The sequence below is a fragment of the Gekko japonicus genome, unplaced genomic scaffold (assembly GCF_001447785.1).
Source record: "Gekko japonicus isolate JY-2015 unplaced genomic scaffold, Gekko_japonicus_V1.1 scaffold4087, whole genome shotgun sequence".
Classification (NCBI taxonomy): domain Eukaryota; kingdom Metazoa; phylum Chordata; class Lepidosauria; order Squamata; family Gekkonidae; genus Gekko; species Gekko japonicus.
The window spans coordinates 52,596-73,391 of record NW_015161534.1 but is presented as its reverse complement, the minus strand read 5'-3'; the positions used below and the strand labels follow the sequence as shown (position 1 = coordinate 73,391).

Sequence of the window (20,796 nt, the reverse complement as noted above, 5' to 3'; positions counted from 1 at the left end):
CATGACCAAAGGCCCTCTCCCTTTGCTCCAGTAAAAAAAAAGCAACACAAAACTATTTAAAAAATTCATTAAAACGCAGTTTAAGGCTCACATAGATGTGAAACTCAGAGTCCTGCAAAAAATCCTGGGAGGCTGATCGTACCTGCTAGATATATAAAGTAAAATTCTTCATATACATTTATAACTTTTATAAATATATTTAATACATAAATATGCACATTTACATACAGCCACCTATGCATATTCATATATTATATATTTATAGATAGATATAGATCTGTTTCAAATATGAAAGTGTTTTTGTTCACTTTCTGCTTATGTCTCACCATTGAAAAATAATTCTAAAACAGTGCATTGGGTGAGCAATCATTATTTTCACAACTCAATCTCCCTCGAAGAGCTAGAGGAAAAAAAAATCAGAGCAACCCAACTGCAAGGCATTGGAGGCAGTCCCTTCCAGTTCACAGTACTGCAGTTAGAAAAATACAGTGAGGTCTAAGGGAGTGATGGAGCACGTGCTGCTCGGAAGGAGAGGAAGAAAGGAAGAAGTGGTCACATGACAATACAGCATTGACAGCGCTTTTTCTTTTCTGTACCTGGGAGTTTTTCCATCGGTAGACTCTCTTCTTTCCCCTCTGGCGAGGAGGGTTCTGTTGTGTCCGAGGTGGGTCTGCCAGAAACTAACTCGGCGGCGTTTCCATCCATGGTCGACACATCCGTCACTGTCTTCTCACGCAAGGACTTCTCATCGTCTTCGTCAATGAGGACCAGTTCGGCCTTGATTGTCTCATCGTAGCCCAGCACCTTTTTGGTCTCCTCTTCATCTTCGATGTTTTGGTAACCCATAAATATCATCGTGACAGGGTGATCTGTACTGGCTTCTGGGACTTCGTCCGCAGAGAGCTTCGCTTGGTGTCGAGGATTCCCGGAATGTCTTTTGCTAGATTTGTGCACCATCTCCAGTTTTGCCTCCTTGAAGAGTATCTGCTCCTTCATATGGCTGAGGTTTCCATCAGCTATTGTGTTCCTCTCTGAAACAGTCCCTCCTCTTAGGCCTGATTGTCCAGCTTTCTGAATAAGTTCATCTACGTCCTTTGAGCTCAACTTATGCACTCCATTTTCTATCACTGCACCTCCAGGGTGCATCTCATAGACTACTTTGGTACCATCGTCATAGACTTTGATTCCTCTTTGATGGGCTCCTTCTGGGCCGATGGGGGACGTAGAGAGAATCTTGGTCTCTCCTGTCTGTCTGTCTTTCTCCACATTAATTTCCATGCCGTACAATGCTTGAATGGAAACAAGAGAGGAAGTGCATGTTATAACAACAAAAAGCACGTGAATGGTTAATAGCCACACAGGCAAGCAGACTACTGTGCCCTGCCCCCCCCATGCATCTCTTCCTAAAGTGCCAAGCATTTGATGTTAGCAGAGCGGTGCATACTGTGAAAGAGAAGCAGTTGTTATCCTGCAGCAGCCGATGCAACTGGTGCTAACCGTACCTTTCAGGCCTGGAATGGACAGCTTCCCATATTATTATCAGGGGTCATTTCCTGCAGAAGCGCACAGGAGCGGAGCTCCGGCAGTAAAGAGCCCAAGGGGTGGGCAAATGAATCAAGCCCCGCCCCCTGCTCCCAGCAGCCCTCAGTCAGAGCAAGAAGCAGCCAGGTAAGTTGCAGAGCTCCCCCCCTGTCCGGCCCCCTGGTCCAAAACAGTCCAGTGGCACCTTTAAGAGCAAGTTTTATTCAGGTACAAGCTCTCCCTCCTCTGGGAGGGAAGATCTGCACATTCCCCCCCCCCCCCAATAGCTAGCAATCCAAAACAGACCAGTGGAGCGTGAGTGGTGGGTGTTGCCTTCTGCCACACGTCCGGTGATGTCAGGGTGTGTGGCATACGCTAATGAGTTATGCTAATGAGCTCCTGCACCTCTTTTTCTACTAAATGACCCCTGATTATTATTGAACATAAACTCAAACAGTCTGTTAAATGGCAGAGATGACAGCAGGACTACCCCCATATTTCTACAGTTGCTTCAAGGGCAAAGTAATTCAAAGCTGGAGAGTCAGTGCACATGTTGCCCACGTCCGCCCTCTCAAGACACTAGCCCACCTGTACTGAACCTTCGGTATGCCAAAGTGTGGGAGATGTTCGCAATGGACAAAATCGCAGACAGCATCGATACATTTGACAGCTCCCGAGATCACGCTAATACAAATGGTTTCCTTTTCTCAAGGCATCATTCAGACATGGTTCAATTGTGAGATCTCAGATTCCTTCTCACTACTACAACGTAATTAATTATATGGGAACGCTCATATTGAATTTCATTTAATCTGGATAGTCTTTATACTTGGTCCTCAATCTATATTACTATTGTCTTGTAAAGTTTTATATATTCTGGGCTGTTTATGCCTGGGGACTCATTCTCGAACCGTATATTGAACTGTTCTGATGTATATTGTTTAGACTGCTTTGTTACGCTGAAAATGTTGTTGTTGTATGAAAGTTTAATAAAAATATTTTTAAAAAGACACTGGGAATGTAACACTCAGCATACATGTGCCAAATGTTCATGAAAGCAGTTCTGCTGGCATGAAAACTCCCAATTCATCAGGGCTATCTATGTGATCTTAAGAGGATACACCCACCATGCACACAGCCATTATAAGAAAACATTTGGTGATCATGGATGAGGTGTACACCCACCTGTATAACAGGGTTGAGTTTATACTGTGATACTGCAAGAGTACAGAACAGCCGCAGAATGGGGTACAGGTTATGGAATTCATCTTCTCGGGGGGGAAAACGCTCAACTATTGCTAAAAATGCAGTATTCTGCCTGGACAGATCTCAGAAGTCAATAACAGCACCTTCCTAACAGCGTTCTGCTAAGCCCATTCATCAAAATGGGCATAACTCTCCTGAGGATGGCATTGTAAGTTACCCACTGGCCTGGGCAAATGGGGTACAGGTTATGGAATTCATCTTCTTGGGAGGAAAAACCCTCAACTATTGCTAAAAACCTGGACAGATCTCAGAAGTCAGAGGAGCCGTTCAATAACAGCACCTTCCTAACAGCATTCTGCTAAGCCCATTCATCAAAATGGGCATAACTCTCCTGAGGATGGCACTGTAAGTTACCCACTGCACTGACTTGTACTGTTTTCTTGTCCCTCCCCCCTTGACTAAATAAATGGGGGGGGGAATGAGTAAAGTAGATAAAACTGCAGAATTCTGAAAAACAAATGAAGTCATTTCACCAGTGTTCCCTCTAAGCTGAGTTAGTGTGAGCTAGCTCACTATTTTTTGGCCTCCGGCTCACACATTTTTGTCTTAGCTCAGGAAGAAGGACTCCAGAACAAACTAATTTATGCAGCAGCCCAATCGCTCGCTCACAACTTTAATGCCAGCAGCTCACAAAGTAGCATTTTTGCTCACAAGATTCCACAGCTTAGAGGGAACATTGTCCATCACCTAAATACATAACATTTCTTGCTCTGCTAGTAGTGTTTTCCTGACTAAGAAGTTCTTGCATAACTTTTTCAATTTTATCATCCCATCTTATCCTAACATGCCTTTCCCCATATTCAGTTTCTCCTTTATAATGATCTTCGAGTCGCAGATTACAGTTGGGGGTTGATATAATCATCGTAAGCAGGGCTTTTTTTGTAGAAAAAGCCCAGCAGGAGCTCATTAGCATAACAGGCCACACCCAACAGCAGAAACTCATTAGCATATTAGGCCACACCCCTGACACCACAGCTCATTGGCATATTAGGCCACACCCCCATGTTACCAGAAGTGTGCTCATCCAGCCACGCCCACCTTTCCCTTCTTATTCTGTTTACCTTGTTTATTGTCAAAAGCCAGGGCTTCTTTTGTAGCAGGAACTCCTTTGCATGTTAGGCCACACACCCCTAATGTAGCCAATCCTAATGAGTTTCTGATGTTGGGTGTGGCCTATTATGCTAATGAGTTCCTGCTGGGTGTGGCCAACTCAGGAGCCAGCCGGAACTCCGTTCCTGTGCGTTCCTGCCCCAAAATAGCCCTGATCGTAAGTGGGATATGATCTCTACCATAGTATGTAGCAACCTCAAAAGATCCGATGCATTGTATTAAATTCCCTGAAACCAGGATATAATCAATTATGCTTAATCTAGCTCCTGACCAGTAAGGAGCTGGATTCTTATGTTCTTATGTTCTTATGTAAGGGGAAGCTTGTATATTTCCCAGAAGGTGTTTAGGAATCCCATGGGAGGTCTTGTTATTGGGTTAAGAGGTGTGGCCATATAGCTGGCATTTTCAACTACTCTTAACATGCAGCACTTCTCAACTTTTAAATTCTGAGTATTTATAAGCTCCATAGTGCATTTTTCATGATCCGTCCAAGCAACGTTGGCATTTCTTCCCCTGATCCTAGGAAGCAAACAAGAACAGCCTGTGCTTCTCCTGAAAATCTGCTTCCTCTTGCTTAGAATTGGTTATGCCAGTCCTCCTGAGCCCCATTTTTGCCTTCTCCCACAGCCCTGGATCCTCAAATGACAATTGGTAATGGTAACCCATCCAATCACTGCCCATTGTGATCTGTTGACATTCTCAACCCAACCCCCCATTTAGGAACACTGCCATTAAAGCGGAGTCCTTGGGTGATATTTAGAGCATGAGAACCTTGATAAAGACAAAAGAACTAATTGTAGACACACAGAGTGGGAAAAGTTTGAAAGAGAGGAAGGAGTTTGAATATTTAAAATTTAATTTCTTGCCCAGGGTAGCAGGGGGAAAAAGGAACAGTGTACAAAATTTCAAATACTGTTCTAAGCAAAGCATGGCATGATGTATGGTCTGAGCATAAAAGATGTTCTGCTCTTCCATAAGGTCATCTTTTCTTCAAATTGCAACCAACCCTTTCCTCCCATCCAAAACGACAGATTAAACATTTTTTAAGAACAAAGTATTTAAGACAATTGATATCATCATAATAATGGTGCACAAAACTTACATAGTTGTGTTCATTTATATGGAAAGAGAACAGATTTGCAATGTTAACTTGGGCTATGATTTCCAGGGCACAGCTGGGGAAAGACCAGTGGCCACCCCGAAAGGGACACTCGAACGAAGGGTTTGCACTATGAAGATGAAAACTTCTTCTTTTCTTACCAGGCCTGATTACCATCCCTCCCTCTTCCTATGCAACCCAAAGCAACCATGACGGTCACTCTGGAAAGAATGCGATGCTTGAAAAACCTCTTGGAGGGTCACTCACAGCTCTTTGCCTTTCTAGGAGGCACATGAGATAGCAATACAATGTGTGGCATACATACACCCACCCACCTACCCCCATTCTGAAGTCTGTACATGCACTTTGCTTATATATACACAAGGTGCCTTGCTGGATCAGAACGAACGAATGAATGTCTGTGGAATCCAGCATGCTGCCCCCAACAGTGGTTGGCCAGTTGCTCCGTGGAAGCTCATAAGTAGGGTACAATGAAGAGAAGAAGAAGAAGAAGAGAAGAGATTGGATTCATACCCCGCCCTTCACTTGGAGTCCCAGAGCGGCTGACAAACTCCTTTCCCTTCTCCTCCCCACAACAGACACCCTGTGAGGTGGGTGGGGCTGAGAGAACTCTGACACAAACTGCTCTTTTTCAAGGACAGCTGTGCCAGAGCTTGTGACTGACCCAAGGTCACATCAGCAGGTGCAAGTGGAGGAGTGGGGAATCAAACCCGGTTCTCCCAGATTAGAGTCTGCGCACTTAACCACTACACCAAAATGATTCCCAGCTTTTTGTCCCTAGCACTGAAAGAGGAATGCACACAGTGTTGCTTTTGATCCATCAGTCTCCAGGTTGGGGGATGAGAACACTCCCACTACCCCACTCTGCTGATTCTGCCAATACAAAACCACAGCATGCATCTTAACTTGCTTCAGAAATATATCAGTACACATCCCAGTGCTCAATTAGTTCAACTCATAATTGAAACTCACTGAATGCAACAGGTCCTTGTACAGCTGCAGCCTAAATATCTCAGGTTTTCCTCCTGAATAGTCCTGTCTAGCCTGATATATATAGCCGAAACGAAGCTGCAATTAGGATCTGAGTCTTAATTCTGTAAGATTTTCAGCTGCACTGCCCTCAAACCAAAGCAAAACAGTTCTAGATGAAGAAGGGGGTATCAGCATTGGCTCAAAGACCCTTCTGAGATTTGATCTTGCTAAGGCAAAATGATATGCAGAAATGAAACTTTTGGCTAAGAATTTTGCATCTCGTTTCAGGATAGTTCATTAGCTATACTAAATGCTCCTGTTCTTTTTCTTTTCACCCACCGACTTTAGCAAAAACATTTCACATGTATCCTGAAAGGTTAGCAGCCAATTTAATCAGTACTAAGTAGGAAGAGTTATTAAAGTCATGGGTACCATAAAGGGGTTATGGATTCGTGTTCAAAAGTCAGCACACTGTAGACCACTAACAGTGCCATCCTAGGTCAAAGGACACCCTTCTAAGTCCATTGAAATCAATGCGGCTTAGGATGCACTATAAGTGGCTATATGAAACAAAGGATTTCTGCCCAAAACGGCAGCCTTGTGTCAGTCTCTCCTGGGGTCATTATTAGAGACGGGCACGAACCTCGCCATGAACCTAATTTCATCACAAACATGGCCGGTTTGTGAGGCCTCGATTTGTGCAATCACATCTTCGAACAAACAGCCCATGAGCTGCCATGTTTTTCACGTGAGCCAAATATGCCCGAACCTCGCCATGAACCTAATTTCATCACGAACATGGCCGGTTTGTGAGGCCTTAATTTGTGCAATCACATCTTCGACGAACAGCCCATGGACTGCCATGTTTTTCACGTGAGCCAGATATGCTGGCACTGATGAATTAATTGTCAAAGCAATGAGGGGATGGACTTCTACAGCCCTGGAAACACCTATAGTGGCCCTCCAAAACTTGACAGGCAGCTCTGGCTGCCAACTGGAGAGCTCCCATTCTCCTCTGTTCCTCTAGCTTGCAGGGGGTCCATTTGACACCATCCTGAACCTGTGGCTGCTGTGATTTCCCCAGAGAGCAATCTATCTTGGGGACACCTGCTTTGGGGGGCTGCTACTCACCCCCCAAGCCTATCTGCACACAACTTGGAGGGCAGGAAGAGGGGCATCCCAGGGAGGTCCTCTGTGAGTTTGATGCCTCTAACTTGCAGGAGGGCCGTTTGACACACTCCTGACCCTGCAGCTGTGATTTCCCCAGAGAGCACTTTCCTGCCCCCCCTCCCAATCCAATCCTCACCAAACTTGGAGGGCAGGTAGAGGAGAGTCAGCCGAAGACTTGCTGAGAGTTGGTGTCTCTAGCTCGTGGGGGGCGCTCTACCACATCAAGAACCTCACAAAATGAACCGGTTCGGTAAACGGGAAGGTTCGTGGTTCGTGAGACTCCCATGAACTGCAACAAATTCCATTTTCCTGGCTCATGCCCATCCCTAGTCATTATACTGCTGTCAAGACACAAGGTCAGCTGCTTTGAGCCTTCCTTTGATGACAGAAGAAGAAATCCCCAAAGAGTCTTGCACATGGAACACCTACACACTTGCTAAATCCTGCTCCTTATGTTTCAAAGCCCACATATAATTGGTATTATTGTCAAAATAACACCTAAATGTGAAGATCAGTGTGGTGTAGTTAAGAGCCACAGACTCTAATCTGGGGAACCAAGTTTGATTCCCGACTCCTCTGCAGAAAGCCTGCTGGGTGACCTTGGGCCAATCAGTCCTTTCAGAATTCCCTCAGCTGTGGTGAAACCGGTCTGGGAAATTCCGACCCAACTCTTTAGTGTTTCATGACAATCGGGGCCTACTTGGATTCTGACTCATCAAAGAACTTAAAAACATGCATGTTTCAATTTTTTTCACAAAGATCACTCACAAGGTTTAATGCAAACCTTGTATATAAATGAATGTATTTGGAATCAATGGCTTTTGCCAGTTCAACCTGTATTTGGGACTGCATATAAAGAATAGTATAAACAGCAGTTTTAGTTCATTGATCTAGAGGACAGAAACATATACTTTCTTTCCCTCCAAGCCAGATGTGCCATTATTTAATGCTAGGTTTCCTTTCTACGTGGGTATTATTACGTTCCCATTATTGCCCTATAAATCTAGCCAGTCTTTTGTCTTTTTAATGATAATGGTTTTCAGCCTTACTACAACATGTACTAGGATATTTTGTCATGAGACAGCATACATAACTTTGGGATGGTGTACAAAAGTTCTAAGACATTGATGTTCCATTTTATAAATATACTGCAGATGGAAAAGTACATGTGAATATCTTCTTTATTGTGCTGGCCAGTCATGAAGATATGCTTACAATTGTCCACTTTTTGTTTGGAACAACCTCATACCACACTGTGTGTATAACAGATGACAAGAGCGCTCTACTGCTTTTCCCTGAAGTGATTTCTTACTCTAGAAGAGTCTACACAAAACCAATTCGCCAGTTTATCATGGCAGGATATAAATAAATAAATAAATAAATAAAACGTACACATAAAAGATATTTCAGTATATATGGTGACCTATCTAAAGGCTCCTCTGACTTCTCCTAGACCCAGGCTAGTCCAATCTCATCAGATTTTGGAAGTTAACCCTGGTTATTACTTGGATGGAAGACCATCAAGGAAGTCCAGGTTTGCTATGCAAAGGCAGGCAATGGCAAACAACCCTGTTTTTCTCTTGACATGAAAACGCCGCAAGTTGTCCACAACTCGACAGCACTTCCCTCCACCATCTAAAGGCTCAGGGTACGTAACAAATCATTGACAGCAACAAATGAATTCAATACAGAGTGATTTAAGCAAGCCCAGGTCCATCAGTGGTGTCTTCAGCAGTAGTGTTGTATACACCTTCTTGGATGGAATCCCCATTACAAATGGGATAATGTGTGTACACCAAAGCCCCAGATCTCAATGGACATAAGTATGATTAAGATTCTTTTGGTAGTACCTGCAGATCCCCATCCACTTCTTTCAGCATCAGGTTAACGTTAAACTTTGCACAATAATTTTAGTCACAGACTCATTCCTATCCTTGCCATACTTTTAACCGCCCGCCCCGCAAAAAAAACCCTGGCAAACAAAACTGTCTATGTTTTCTTCTGGACTGTTTACATCTGGGAAATATCTTTTGCACATGACAGCCCATTCAACTTTTAGCCACGGTGACTATCGCTTGAATTTTTGCGTCTTGAAAGATATAACACAGAGATGCGTTTAACCGGCTGACTGGTTACGTGCGAGAAGCCAGGTCATGACTTGAGCTGTTTCCTCCTGTATAAAAGACAGCTGGGCACTCATCCCAGGAAATCTAATATAGTTTTAAAAGATCACGTCTGCTGCCTTGGCTGAAAGAATAAACCATGCTCCGTTGAGACTTACCAGTTACCCTGCTTGTCCCGTCCTTCCCGGGACCCGGCTCTTCCGTTGTTCGTGAAAAGAAAGTCGGGAGTTCAGGGATCTGGGAATAAATGTAATTCACCGCATCTGATTGTCAAAAGAACAGGGAATACAGTTAGACACAACCCTGTGGACCCCAAAGGCACTGATGCTTAGGCAGCAGAGTGCAACTATCACCTCAAACAATAGACATCAGAGGCTTTGTGCCGGATAATTGGATCAAAGCAAGCAAAACGCAGAGTCATTGCACTTTGACTACCATTCAATAGACTGGCTGAGGTTGGAAGGAACAAGACCAGATGACTAAACCATTGCTAGTCGTACGTGTGGTAATCCCTGTGGTCAGGAGGTTCTAGATTTTTAATCAGGTCAGTGACCTCAGAAAATGAAATAAATTGGAGGGTGGGGGGGAATAAAGGACTTAACCTGGTATAACACGAAGAAGCAATAATGTGCCCTGTATCTCTGAGCTCAGATGAGATGTGTTTATGTCCAACATGTAGATTCTAACCTTTTCCAGTGTAATGAAATAGGCTGTTTATTTTTGATGTTTGTTTTCTGTTTCTAAGCTGATGGGACTTTCGTTTGTTTCTGCAGAGGAAATGTGAGCTGGTAAATGTTATTTGTATTCTGTTTGGTATCAGAGTTCACTGCAGGGTGCTTTAATACAGCAAAATGTCATCATGTTTTCTTCCCTTAGAAGGGTTCCAAGCATTCTAAAAATATTCAGCAGAGCAGCAGCCACCCATCCAAGAGGCAATAATCTGCCTGCCATCTTTAAATACCTACAGCATCTGAATGCAGGGTAGTAAAGGCAGCATTTCCCCCCATACACACCACCTTGAGCATCTTGGTCATCAAATGAGGCCCTGCTTAAGAGACCGTAAACTGGAAAGTGGCTATGACAAGCAGGGCCTTTTCAGTGTCACTGTGGACTTCCTTGTTGCAAAGAAAGCTCACAAAGTTCCCTCTGCTAACCTTCCAAAGACTGGTAAAAAGATTTTTCTTTTGGTGAATGATCTGGATGTGTGTTGTTTTTGTTTTTTAAAAAAGCTGCTTGGATTTCACTTTCTTCCCTTTTCCAGTGGTGTAGGTGTGATTTCTTAAAAAGAGCTTAATACGTTAATGGTGATTTTAAATAATCCTTTATAACTTTTTGAGAGATCTCAGTTGATCTTTGCAGAAGAACCTAAGAAGGGCCCTGCTGGATTAGAACAGTGGTCCACATAGTCCAGTATCCTGTACCATACGGTGGCCCCTGGCCCACCAGTTCCTATGGAGGGCCATCAACAGGGCATAGAGGCTGAGACCTTCTCTTGATGTTGCCTCCTGGCTCTGGGATTCAGAGGTTGACTGCCTTGGAACATGGAGGATCCACTGAGTGGGATCCAGCACAAAACATCTGCTTGTGCTAGAGATCTTGCACAAGCAGAAACACAAGAAAAAGACTGCAGTAGCCATTTGGACAAAGTCAGGCTTATTGTATCATCACTTGCATTTCCATTTGTGCAAGATCTTGAACGGCCAATGTTGGGGCAGTATAATACAGAGAGAGGAAAGCACTGGGTGTTGTACAAAATCACGTGCTAGCAGAACAGCACCAAGTCCATTCACATGTGTGCTTAAGCATTGCTTGATCCAAGCCAAAAGGAGGGATATACATTACATAAATGAAAGTATAAATTGGTTATTACTGGCTATTTTAATGGTTATCCTTTCTTGCTTCTATGATGTATTGGTTTTATTGTTTATTGGACCCACGTTTTCTGGGAGAAAGACAGGTGACTTTATAAATTTTTTTATAGACTCAAGTCATAGTGTTCCCTGTACAATCTCCCCAGATATATTGCTGTTGCTATTTCAACCCTTGCTGGAGTGTACGCCAGAGCTTCTGTGGCGTTTCAGAACACACCTCACTGCACTCTGCGAATCTATGGACCATTACCATGGCTTCACAGACTGTAATTCTTGGAGCACAGGAAAGAGACCAGACTGAGTATATTTATTTTACCGATGAGTGCCTTAACACAATGAGCAAGGAAATTTCTCTCAACATATTCTAGAAGCCAGAGGCAAAGTCTGATACGGAATTTACTTAGTTAAGAAGGGCAAACGCATGCACACTGCTGGCAACTGCGAGCTGCATACGATTGGGGAAATGAGAATTGTGCATGGGCCCCACGCAAGTTGAAAGAAGGATGGGATAAAATGTGCTACATTGCTTTATGTAGACATTTAAATGGATGGAGTTTCCTGCAACAAGCTCAGAGGACAGCTTCATCTGATTAATCTGTTGACTAAACCAATTAGAGATTGCAGCACTAATAAAAACCTGGAAGTTATGATGATAATGTCATAGTGATGTTACACGGGCAGAGTGGACAAACCATCTGGTGAAAATGTTTATGACTGGGGTGATAGCATGAGCAGATTAAATTGATTTTCAAGGGAATATTGGCATATGACGACTTTAATCTTATTCTAAGGAGGGCAGTCAGGGAACAAATCTTCACCAATAATGGGGTAATTATGAAAACAAACAAATGAAGCAAGCTGTTTGAAGTCTTTGCTTGAGTAACGCACCTCTCTCAGCTCTGTTTCTGCAAGTCTTTCTGACTTGGGCTATAAACAAGCCCACCCTATTGCTCCATCCATCAAAGAGCACAAACTCATGAAGAGACCAAATTAATTCTGTGGAGGAAAGGTTAGGAATCTGAAATGGAACCAGACCTGGGGAATCCTCGTTATCATTATTTCCTGATTCACTGTGCAAATTCAAAGATCTATGATGCCTTAGGAGTGTTGTTCCCTTGTTCCACCATGAAAGCTCAACAAAATTATTTGGACATCACTTTGTTGCACACCACAGAGCACTGGGTTGAATTCACCAGAGCATTTCTGCAGACTGAAGGACTTCCGTGTGGGGATGCGACTTTCTTGTCTTCCCCTTCTCACTGCAGCCCAAAATGCATTTTAGGCTGCAACGGACGGGGAAGGCTTGAAATCATTCCATCCACAGAAACGCTCCACTGAATCTAAGACCTCATCTGACAGCTTTCACTGATTTCTCAAATCTCTCTGGAAACATAAAACGATGTTAATACGAGAGGTTTCATATGAGTGACACAAATTCAATAAGTAGACCCTGTGGCGTCTGCTTGGGACAAACAACTAAAGCATAACACATGTAGGGTTACTTCCTAATACAGCATTTTCAGAGGGATGGGTTTGTAAGGGCTCTGGTGAGAATGCCAGTCATTTCACCTTGCATATTTATGAGTAAGGATCACTGTATTAATCACTGCTAGATCAGATCAACTGTAAGGAAGAAGAAGAAAAGTTGGATTTCTACCCTGTCCTTCACTCGGAGTCTCAGAGTGGCTTACAATTTCCTACCCTTCTTCTCCCCACAACAGACACCCTGTGAGGTAGGTGGGGCTGAGAGAGCTCTGAGAGAACTGCTCTTGAGAGAACAGCTCTAAAAGAACTTTGTGACTGACCCAAGGTCACCCAGCTGGCTGCCTGTGGAGGATCAGAACAGGTACCAGATCTTCTGTGTTTCCCCCCCCCAAAACAGTGCTACTATTATTATTCATATTTCTAACCCACTCTTTGGCAACAACTAAAAACCAACACAAAAGTTTAACATATTGGGAACATATTGGTGGTGGCTGTTGGCTGGCAGTTGACACCATAGTTCAGATTGTTTGCTCCTCCCTCCTAAGGGAAGGGGCAGAAAGAACCAGAAGCACTCACAACAGGAAACAACTAATAATCGAGGGCCTTTCTGTTGCACGGCACTTTCCCCTTGCTTCCTCTCATTATTGTTTCCACAAACTCTGAAAGTAATCATGATTCTTAACGATCCGACCAGAGACCCACTGAAAGGAATGATGGAGTGCTTTTAAGATTAACGTTATTAACATTAGTAAGATTTACTTCCACATTTCCTTCCAGTGAAATGTCTGGCTCCCGCCTGGCTTTAAATACCTTACACGTGGATTCAAAAATATATCTTGACAGGGCTATTTTTGGGCAGGAACGCACAGGAACGGAGTTCCGGCTGGCTCCCAAGTTGGCCACACCCAGCAGGAACTCATTAGCATAAGGGGCCACACCATAAACAAGGTAAACAGAAGAAGCAAAAGGTGGGTGTGACTGGATGACCACACTTCTGGTAACAAGGGGTGTGTGGCCTAATATGCTAATAAGCTGTGCTATCATGGGTGTGGCCTAATATGCTAATGAGTTCCTGCTGGGCTTTTTCTACAAAAAAAGCCCTGGGTGTACATAAGGTGTATAGACTTTTCCCACATTCCTCTCTGTTCCTGCAGCCCCTTCTGACACCCTGGAAACATAATTCCTGGGGTTGCAGTACCTGTGCGAAGAAACAGCCATGCAGTTGGAGAGCAGGAGTGTGAAGGGACAAGGGGAGGACCACTGACTCCCTCCCTCAGCTCTGCTGCACTTGCACAAGAGGAAGTAGGAGCAGCTCGGCCTCAGGCCAGTCCTCACTCCAGTTTCTGTGCACAGAATGGTAGGTACACACTGGTAGTAGGAAAAAAGGAAAGACTTACCACCATCCTGATGTGAGAAGCTCTGAAAAGACAAAAATATGGAAACAGTTGTTTTCTTCACATGTGTGGGTCCTGCAACCCTGGGAATCCAACTCTGCATTCTGTGCACAGAATGGTAGGTACACACTGGTAGTACGAAAAAAGGAAATACTTACCACCATCCTGATGTGAGAAGCTCTGAAAAGACAAAAATATGGAAACAGTTGTTTTCTTCACATCGTACGAATGGCACATATTTTCTTTATTCACAGCCCACCTTTCTCACTGAGACTCAAGGCAGATCTCAAATTATTTTGGTAAAAAAAATGCAATCAGACATCTGGGACATCTAAGAAACAATGCAATAGGACTAGGGCTACAGAATCAGATTTAGACAAGTTAGATGTAGAAGAACGCAACTACTATGAGTTAATAGGGTTGCCAGACCAATCAGGTGGAGGCAGGGGACCCCACCAGCAGACCCCACTACCCTGCCACTGATCAGCTGGTTGGTGGGGGGGGCTTACCTGGAAAAAGAGGAGGCCCAGTCAATGTTGCAGTGACATGTCAACATTACTTCCAATGTGACTCGGAAGCAACGTCATCATGTTGGCGATGTCAGGGTGACACTTTGGTGTTTGGGCAAAAACTCTATGGGAGAAGACAAATTTACCACAGAGTGTTTGCCCAAATAACAGAGCGTTGCCCTGACATTGCCAATGTGATGATGTCACTTCCAGGTCATGTTGGAAGTGACATAAGACACATCACTGCAATGTTGGCTGGGTCTCCCTCCCCCCCATTCCCTACTGGTTGCCAGGAGGGACCAGGTAACCCTATGAGTTAACATTATTATAACAGGCATTGGTGGAATGACCTTCCCCCTCTTGGCTCCTCTAGCAATTGGAAGAATCCAGGGAACCACAAGTGATGAATGGTGCCTCTGTTATTTATTTGCTGTTATCTTCATGGATTGGGTGCCTGGTAATCAACAGAAGATGGATATTACAGCTGCCAGTAGGCTTGGAGAAAACTATCCTGCCTCTTTAATAGAGGTTTAATGTTTGGAACCAGGCAGCTAAAGCTTTTCCCAGCATGGATGTCAATAACATCACCGGGTAAATGACATCACATTAGGATAAAACAACCCCCCCCCCCCCCCCCCAGATTCTGAGACTGCAGTATCTTCCCTCTCAGACAAGAAAGAACTGGAAGATAATTGAAATGCCTCTGTTGGGGACACAGGAGTGACAAGAGACAGAGATGGTGGGACAAAACCAGGGACAAAATGACAGCATAAAAACAAGGATCGTCGCAAGTTAGGGCTTCTGCTGAATTACAAATGCAAAACAAGCAACATGTCTTTCTGGATCTGGTCTGAAAGTGGGCCAGCTTCCATCTAATGAATGGAAGACTGGCTATCCACACACTGGAGGGTGTCTGTGTGGCAGAGGCCCACCCATTGAGATCATCGTGTGTTGACAATGATATTCTAGTGGGCATGGAGCCATTAATGTATTTTTTTGTGTGTGGCTAAATAAAACAGGGTTGTACCACTTCCTCTCATGGCCGGGATTTCTGTTGTACAGTTCTATGTCCCTTTGAACCTTACAATAAAACAGAGACCGTTCTTCTTCAGTTCCAGCATTCTTGTTTCCAATATGCCAACCAAACACCCCTGGGAAGCTGACAAATTGGATTGTCAAGATGACAGTTTCCTTCTGTTCCCAGCATTGAGTACTCGGCCTTATTTTGATTTGCGGCACAGAATTTTTATGTTGCTGTCATAGACAATAGTGAGACACATCCAGGATAATAACTCTTAGCATTTATATTTAGTGTTTTGATTGTTCAAAGTGCCCCTCATATTATTTCTTTAAATGTTTATTCTGTTTTCCTCCCCAGTGGGGACCCAAAATGGCTGACAAAATCATTTCCCCCTCCTCCATTTTATTCTCACAAAAACAGCCCTATAGTATAGGGCAGGCTGAGAGAGACAGACTGGTCCAAGGTTACTCAGAGAATTTCCATGGCATTGATCATATTGGTACAACAGACAGGAAGTGAAGGGACACATGAAGGCTGAAAGATGATGACTGGCCCAAGGCCACTGATCAACTTATGGCTAAGGAAAGATCTGAACTGGTGACCTCCTGACATATAACTCACATACTGAACCATTACACTAGCATCAGTTCATTAACTAAGGGTCATCACCACTTTTAGCTGAAATTAATTGTGTAGGTTAAATTTTTATGGTGTGATATGGTTGCTAGGCAACTGGCAGGGTGGGGATACAGGAGAGCTGTGATGCTGGCTGCATGCAGTGTCACTTCTGGTTAAAAAAAAAAGTAGGTGACATAGGTAGCTCTAAGAATCACCAGAAACTCTATGGTAAAACTGTTAAGTCGACTACTTAACAAAGAGTCAGAGTCAGATTTCAGCAAGTGATTCAGCTTTATTGAGCAACGCGTAACACAAGTAGAACGGAACAACCAGAACAGCTTTTGCATTGTAGCTGTGCTTCTTTTAAACTCCCCCAGCTAATGTAGCCATGCCCTACTGTACATTACAACCAATAGGATTGTCAAGATAAGGTCCAATCACAGACGTTCCCGCTCAGGGAACGCGTAACACAACTAGAACGGAACAACCAGAACAGCTTTTGCATTGTAGCTGTGCTTCTTTTAAACTCCCCCAGCTAATGTAGCCATGCCCTACTGTACATTACAACCAATAGGATTGTCAAGATAAGGTCCAATCACAGACGTTCCCGCTCAGGGAACTGGATGGTAGGTGATTGGTCGGCTCTTCCTGGGCTACCAATAGGGATTGCAAGATTAGGATCCTTGCCCAGGATGAAGCTTTACATGGTGTTTCAATGATTGAGTACAAACACAGTTTTTCATTAACTTGAATACACCACAAAAACCACAGAGTCTCTGGTGATTCCTAGAGCTTTTCTAGTCACTTTTGTTTTTCACTGTAAGTGACATGGTGTCACACATGACACTGAAGGGTTTTTTTAATTTAAAAAATTCAGCATGAGGGTGGGCAACAGGAGTCAAGGGCAGGGTGTCCACCACAGGGGGAACGGGACGCCTATGTTGTGAAAACACACATTCTGGACAGATGAAAATTATAAACTTCTAGTGGTTTTTGATGCTACTCCAATTGTTCTGGATCTCTCCAAAAAGCCTGGAAATTGTATCCCATTGAGGGTATCGGTATTCTTTCTTAGAAATTCCAGGCTACCCTCTCAGTATCATGATAATTGAGATTCGCTAGAAAGAAAGAAGAACTGATCAGCCCCTTTAAGTGTAAAGTATTGATAGGTTCTCAGTTTCCCTCTCTCTTGAATAGGGCCTTCTGACACAAGAGCAAATACAAACTTAAAAAACAAAGAAAACACCCATTAATCACTTCAAAAGTTTCTCCTTCTAATGAACCTGCCTAACTGTTGATATCTCTGCCAGAGGCTCTCCTCTGTTTAACAGACGGGGTGAGTGCAGAGGTCATTTCGGGGGGGGGAACGCGGGGGATCGCAGTTCCCCTGGGTGAGGTGCAGGGGGCAGGGCACATGATGAAGCCCCGCCCCCTGCTTCCGGCTGCCCCGCTTCCAGCCCTCATTCAGCCAGGAGGAGGCAGGAGAAGAGGGAGGGTAAGTTGCTTCCTCCCCGCCTCTCCCCACCCCTGCCTGCCTGGGGCCAAGGAGGGCCTTGGCGGGGCTTCCTCGCACTCCCGCCAGCGTTGCAGTTCCGCCGCCGGGCCCCTGATGTCAGGGGGTGTGGCATATGCTAATGACTTATGCTAGTCAGTTCCCCGAGCTCTTTTTCTATGAAATGACCCCTAGGTGAGTGGCATCCTAAACAGAGCTGTACCCTTCTAAGTCGGTTGAAGGATGGCACAATAAAAGACAGACAGCATCTTCCCTTTCGAATTCTGCTCACCAGCTGAAGAAGGTTCTTATTTTCACAGAAATAAAATAAATAAATAATTAGTGTTATTTCTTGGTTTTATAGTTGTCAATTAAAGCTGCTTTTAAAAAATCTTGCTAACTGCTGTTTTGCTAGATAGTTATTTGCGTTATCACTGTTAAATAAATAGAGAAGCAATAACCTGGAGAAGTCAACCATATTGGTTGCAGACATGATTATGAGCCAGTGGGCTGTACTGGCCCAAATAGAGTTGGGGAGATCTGTAGCTTCAAATCCCCCACTGAGCCATGAACATTTCTCACCATGAGCCAGCCAAATGCATTCAGCCTAACCTATTTCACAGACTGTTGTGAGAATAAAATGGAGTAATGGGGAACCATTAATACTGCCATGCCATGCAGGGTTGCCAACCTCAGCTTGGGAAATTCCTGGAGATTTGGGGGTAGATCCTAGGGAGGGCAGGGTTTGGGGAGAGGGGAGACCTCAGTGGGATATAATGCCACAGAGTCCACCCTCCAAAGTAGCCATTTCCTCTAGGGGAACTGATCTTAGTCATCTGGAAATCACTTGTGATTCTGGGAGAACTCTATGCGCCTGGAGGATGGCCGCTCTACTGCCCTTTGGAGGAAGACTGTGAAAAATGTGATAGATCTGTGAGATCTTTCATTGCTAGATCATACCATTCTACAAAATAAAAGAAGGATGACTTTCCATCAAACTCTTCCAGGCTGCGGTCACACACACTAAATAATCAATTTTCAATGCACTTTCCAACTGGATTCTGCCAGTTCACACAGTAAAATCCAGTTGGCAAGTGCACTGAAAGTGGGTTATTTAGTGTGAGTGACCGCAGCCCCGATTGACTTTCTTTTTTCTACAAATTTTCAGTCTACCAATAGAGCTAAAGATTAAATAGGGCCACTTACTAAATTATGGAGCTGCTTCTCAATAATTTTAAACCTATAAACCGGCAAAGCAGTACTGTATAAATATGTGGTTCCAATAGGAGGTTCTCCACCTATGAGACTGTACATAAATCACCATCTGCACTGCATAGTGGTTATACATAAATAATAAGAGGAGGATTAATCTTTCAGAGGGTCTGGGTTTGTAAAATCGTCATTATCACAACTTTAATTTCAAGCAAGCTAAACCTTTTTTAAATATTTAACATGAACTTTAATAACATTTAATAGTATTTAAGACTGTTAATATTTTAAAATAATATGGCCTAATTCTCTTTGACTGCTGAATAATTATTGTCTTTAATCTCAAACCTCTTGAGGTCATGTAATACACAGAGCCTAAAAATCTCCTACTTTGATTTTTCATCCGTTTTTTTAAAAAAGTATAAGTTTTGTACCTTTTGCAAGTCCTCAAAGGATTTCTCTGTCTCCTTTATTTTCTCTAAGATGATTCGCTCTTTGGCAGATATTTGTGATTCCTCACTTTCTAGCTTCCCAATTTCTTCTTCCAACCTGAAAAAATATATTTAGAATGACCATACTCGTCTGGGGGAAACATATCAGAAGGTATTTGTTGGCTTAGAGGTTTTAAACAGCTTTTTTTTTAAAAAAAGAATTACTCCATCTTCCCACATAGACCAATCCTTATCGAGGCCAGCTTTAAAACAGTTAGACATCTCCAACAGTCATGGCAGTTTCACTCCATACATGGAATTAGTTCACACGGGCACGTACACCTGCCAGATTCTTCACATTTGGTTGATCAACACTTGATAACTGCTGGGCTGCTGACCCCACTGAGAATAGGGCTGCCAATTCCCCCCAGGGGGCGGATTTCCCCCCGCTTTGGAGGCCCGATTTCCGCCCCCGCGGAATTGGGCCCTGGGGAAAACCCCACCCCCGCGTGCACGTCACAGGCAAGTGACGTCATGACACCGGGCAAGCTGGGGGCGGGGCCACAGCCATTTGAGGGGAAAACTCTATGTTTTCCCCTCAAATGGCTGTGGCCCCGCCCCCAGCGTGCGCGCACACACACTCCGGGAGCCACCCCAGAGTCCCCCGCCGGCAAGGTAAGTCGATTTGGCAACCCTAACTGAGAACCACACTGCACTTGCATGATAATAGATGATTTGGGATACACCCTGACAGAAGTGTAGTAGAAGCAATACAATATTTACTCAAACACACAACTAGTCCCCCCCCCACAGGTATGCCAGTAAAAAAAGAGAGGGGGAGCTGTCTTACATTTGCATGCAGGTTACAGTTAGGTCCAATAATAATATTTTTGCATGTTTAAAATTTTTGAGGGGGGCATCTTACATTCAGGGCCATCTTCCTTTTGAGTAAATATGGTAATGGCCTTATTCACGCACTATAAGGCCTGATTTACACATGTGAGAGAATGAGGTGCTAAAATGGACTGTACCACTCCAGAGTGTAAGTAGAGGATCATGGAGGTTCACATTTTGGAATACTCCCTTATGTTACAAGCTCTCTGCAAACAGAAACCCAGAACAGCAAGCTGGGTGGGGGACTCTTCCTGCTATTGTTTAGTGAATCCAGAACTGGAATCTATCACTTGCAGTCTGAAGCAGCACCATCCCTCCTAGCATCTTGATATCCTTTCCTCTTATTCTTCTGCCTGTCTAAATCGATCATGTATCTAATTCCCAACTGTGCCCCCTATGTGTGGATATCTAAATCTGCAGATAGGGGACAAACTCATCTTAAACAGGCTTTTCTGCAAAGTTGGGTGACCTCCTAGGTTTGCAGGAAAATACAAAACGTTTTTTTAAAAAAATATATATTGGGGGATTAAATTGCCCCTGAAAAAAAAAAGATCTGTGCATGCACAGGCAATGCATTTACTTGTAGTGCA

General features: G+C 43.8%; 1 protein-coding gene across 1 annotated transcript in view; it reads right to left on the bottom strand.

Moving 5' to 3' along the window:
• Window positions 1–552: 552 nt before the first annotated feature.
• The window catches only part of PALM2 (paralemmin 2), a 22,305-nt gene continuing 2,061 nt past the window's right edge, over window positions 553–20,796 (bottom strand). Inside the window, exons 2-5 of the mRNA XM_015429277.1 lie at window positions 19,316–19,430; window positions 14,191–14,212; window positions 9,441–9,545; window positions 553–1,289 (exon numbers count right to left, since the gene is read on the bottom strand). Of these exons, the coding sequence (XP_015284763.1) occupies window positions 553–1,289; window positions 9,441–9,545; window positions 14,191–14,212; window positions 19,316–19,430 (979 nt within the window). The remainder of the gene's footprint in view (window positions 1,290–9,440; window positions 9,546–14,190; window positions 14,213–19,315; window positions 19,431–20,796) is intronic.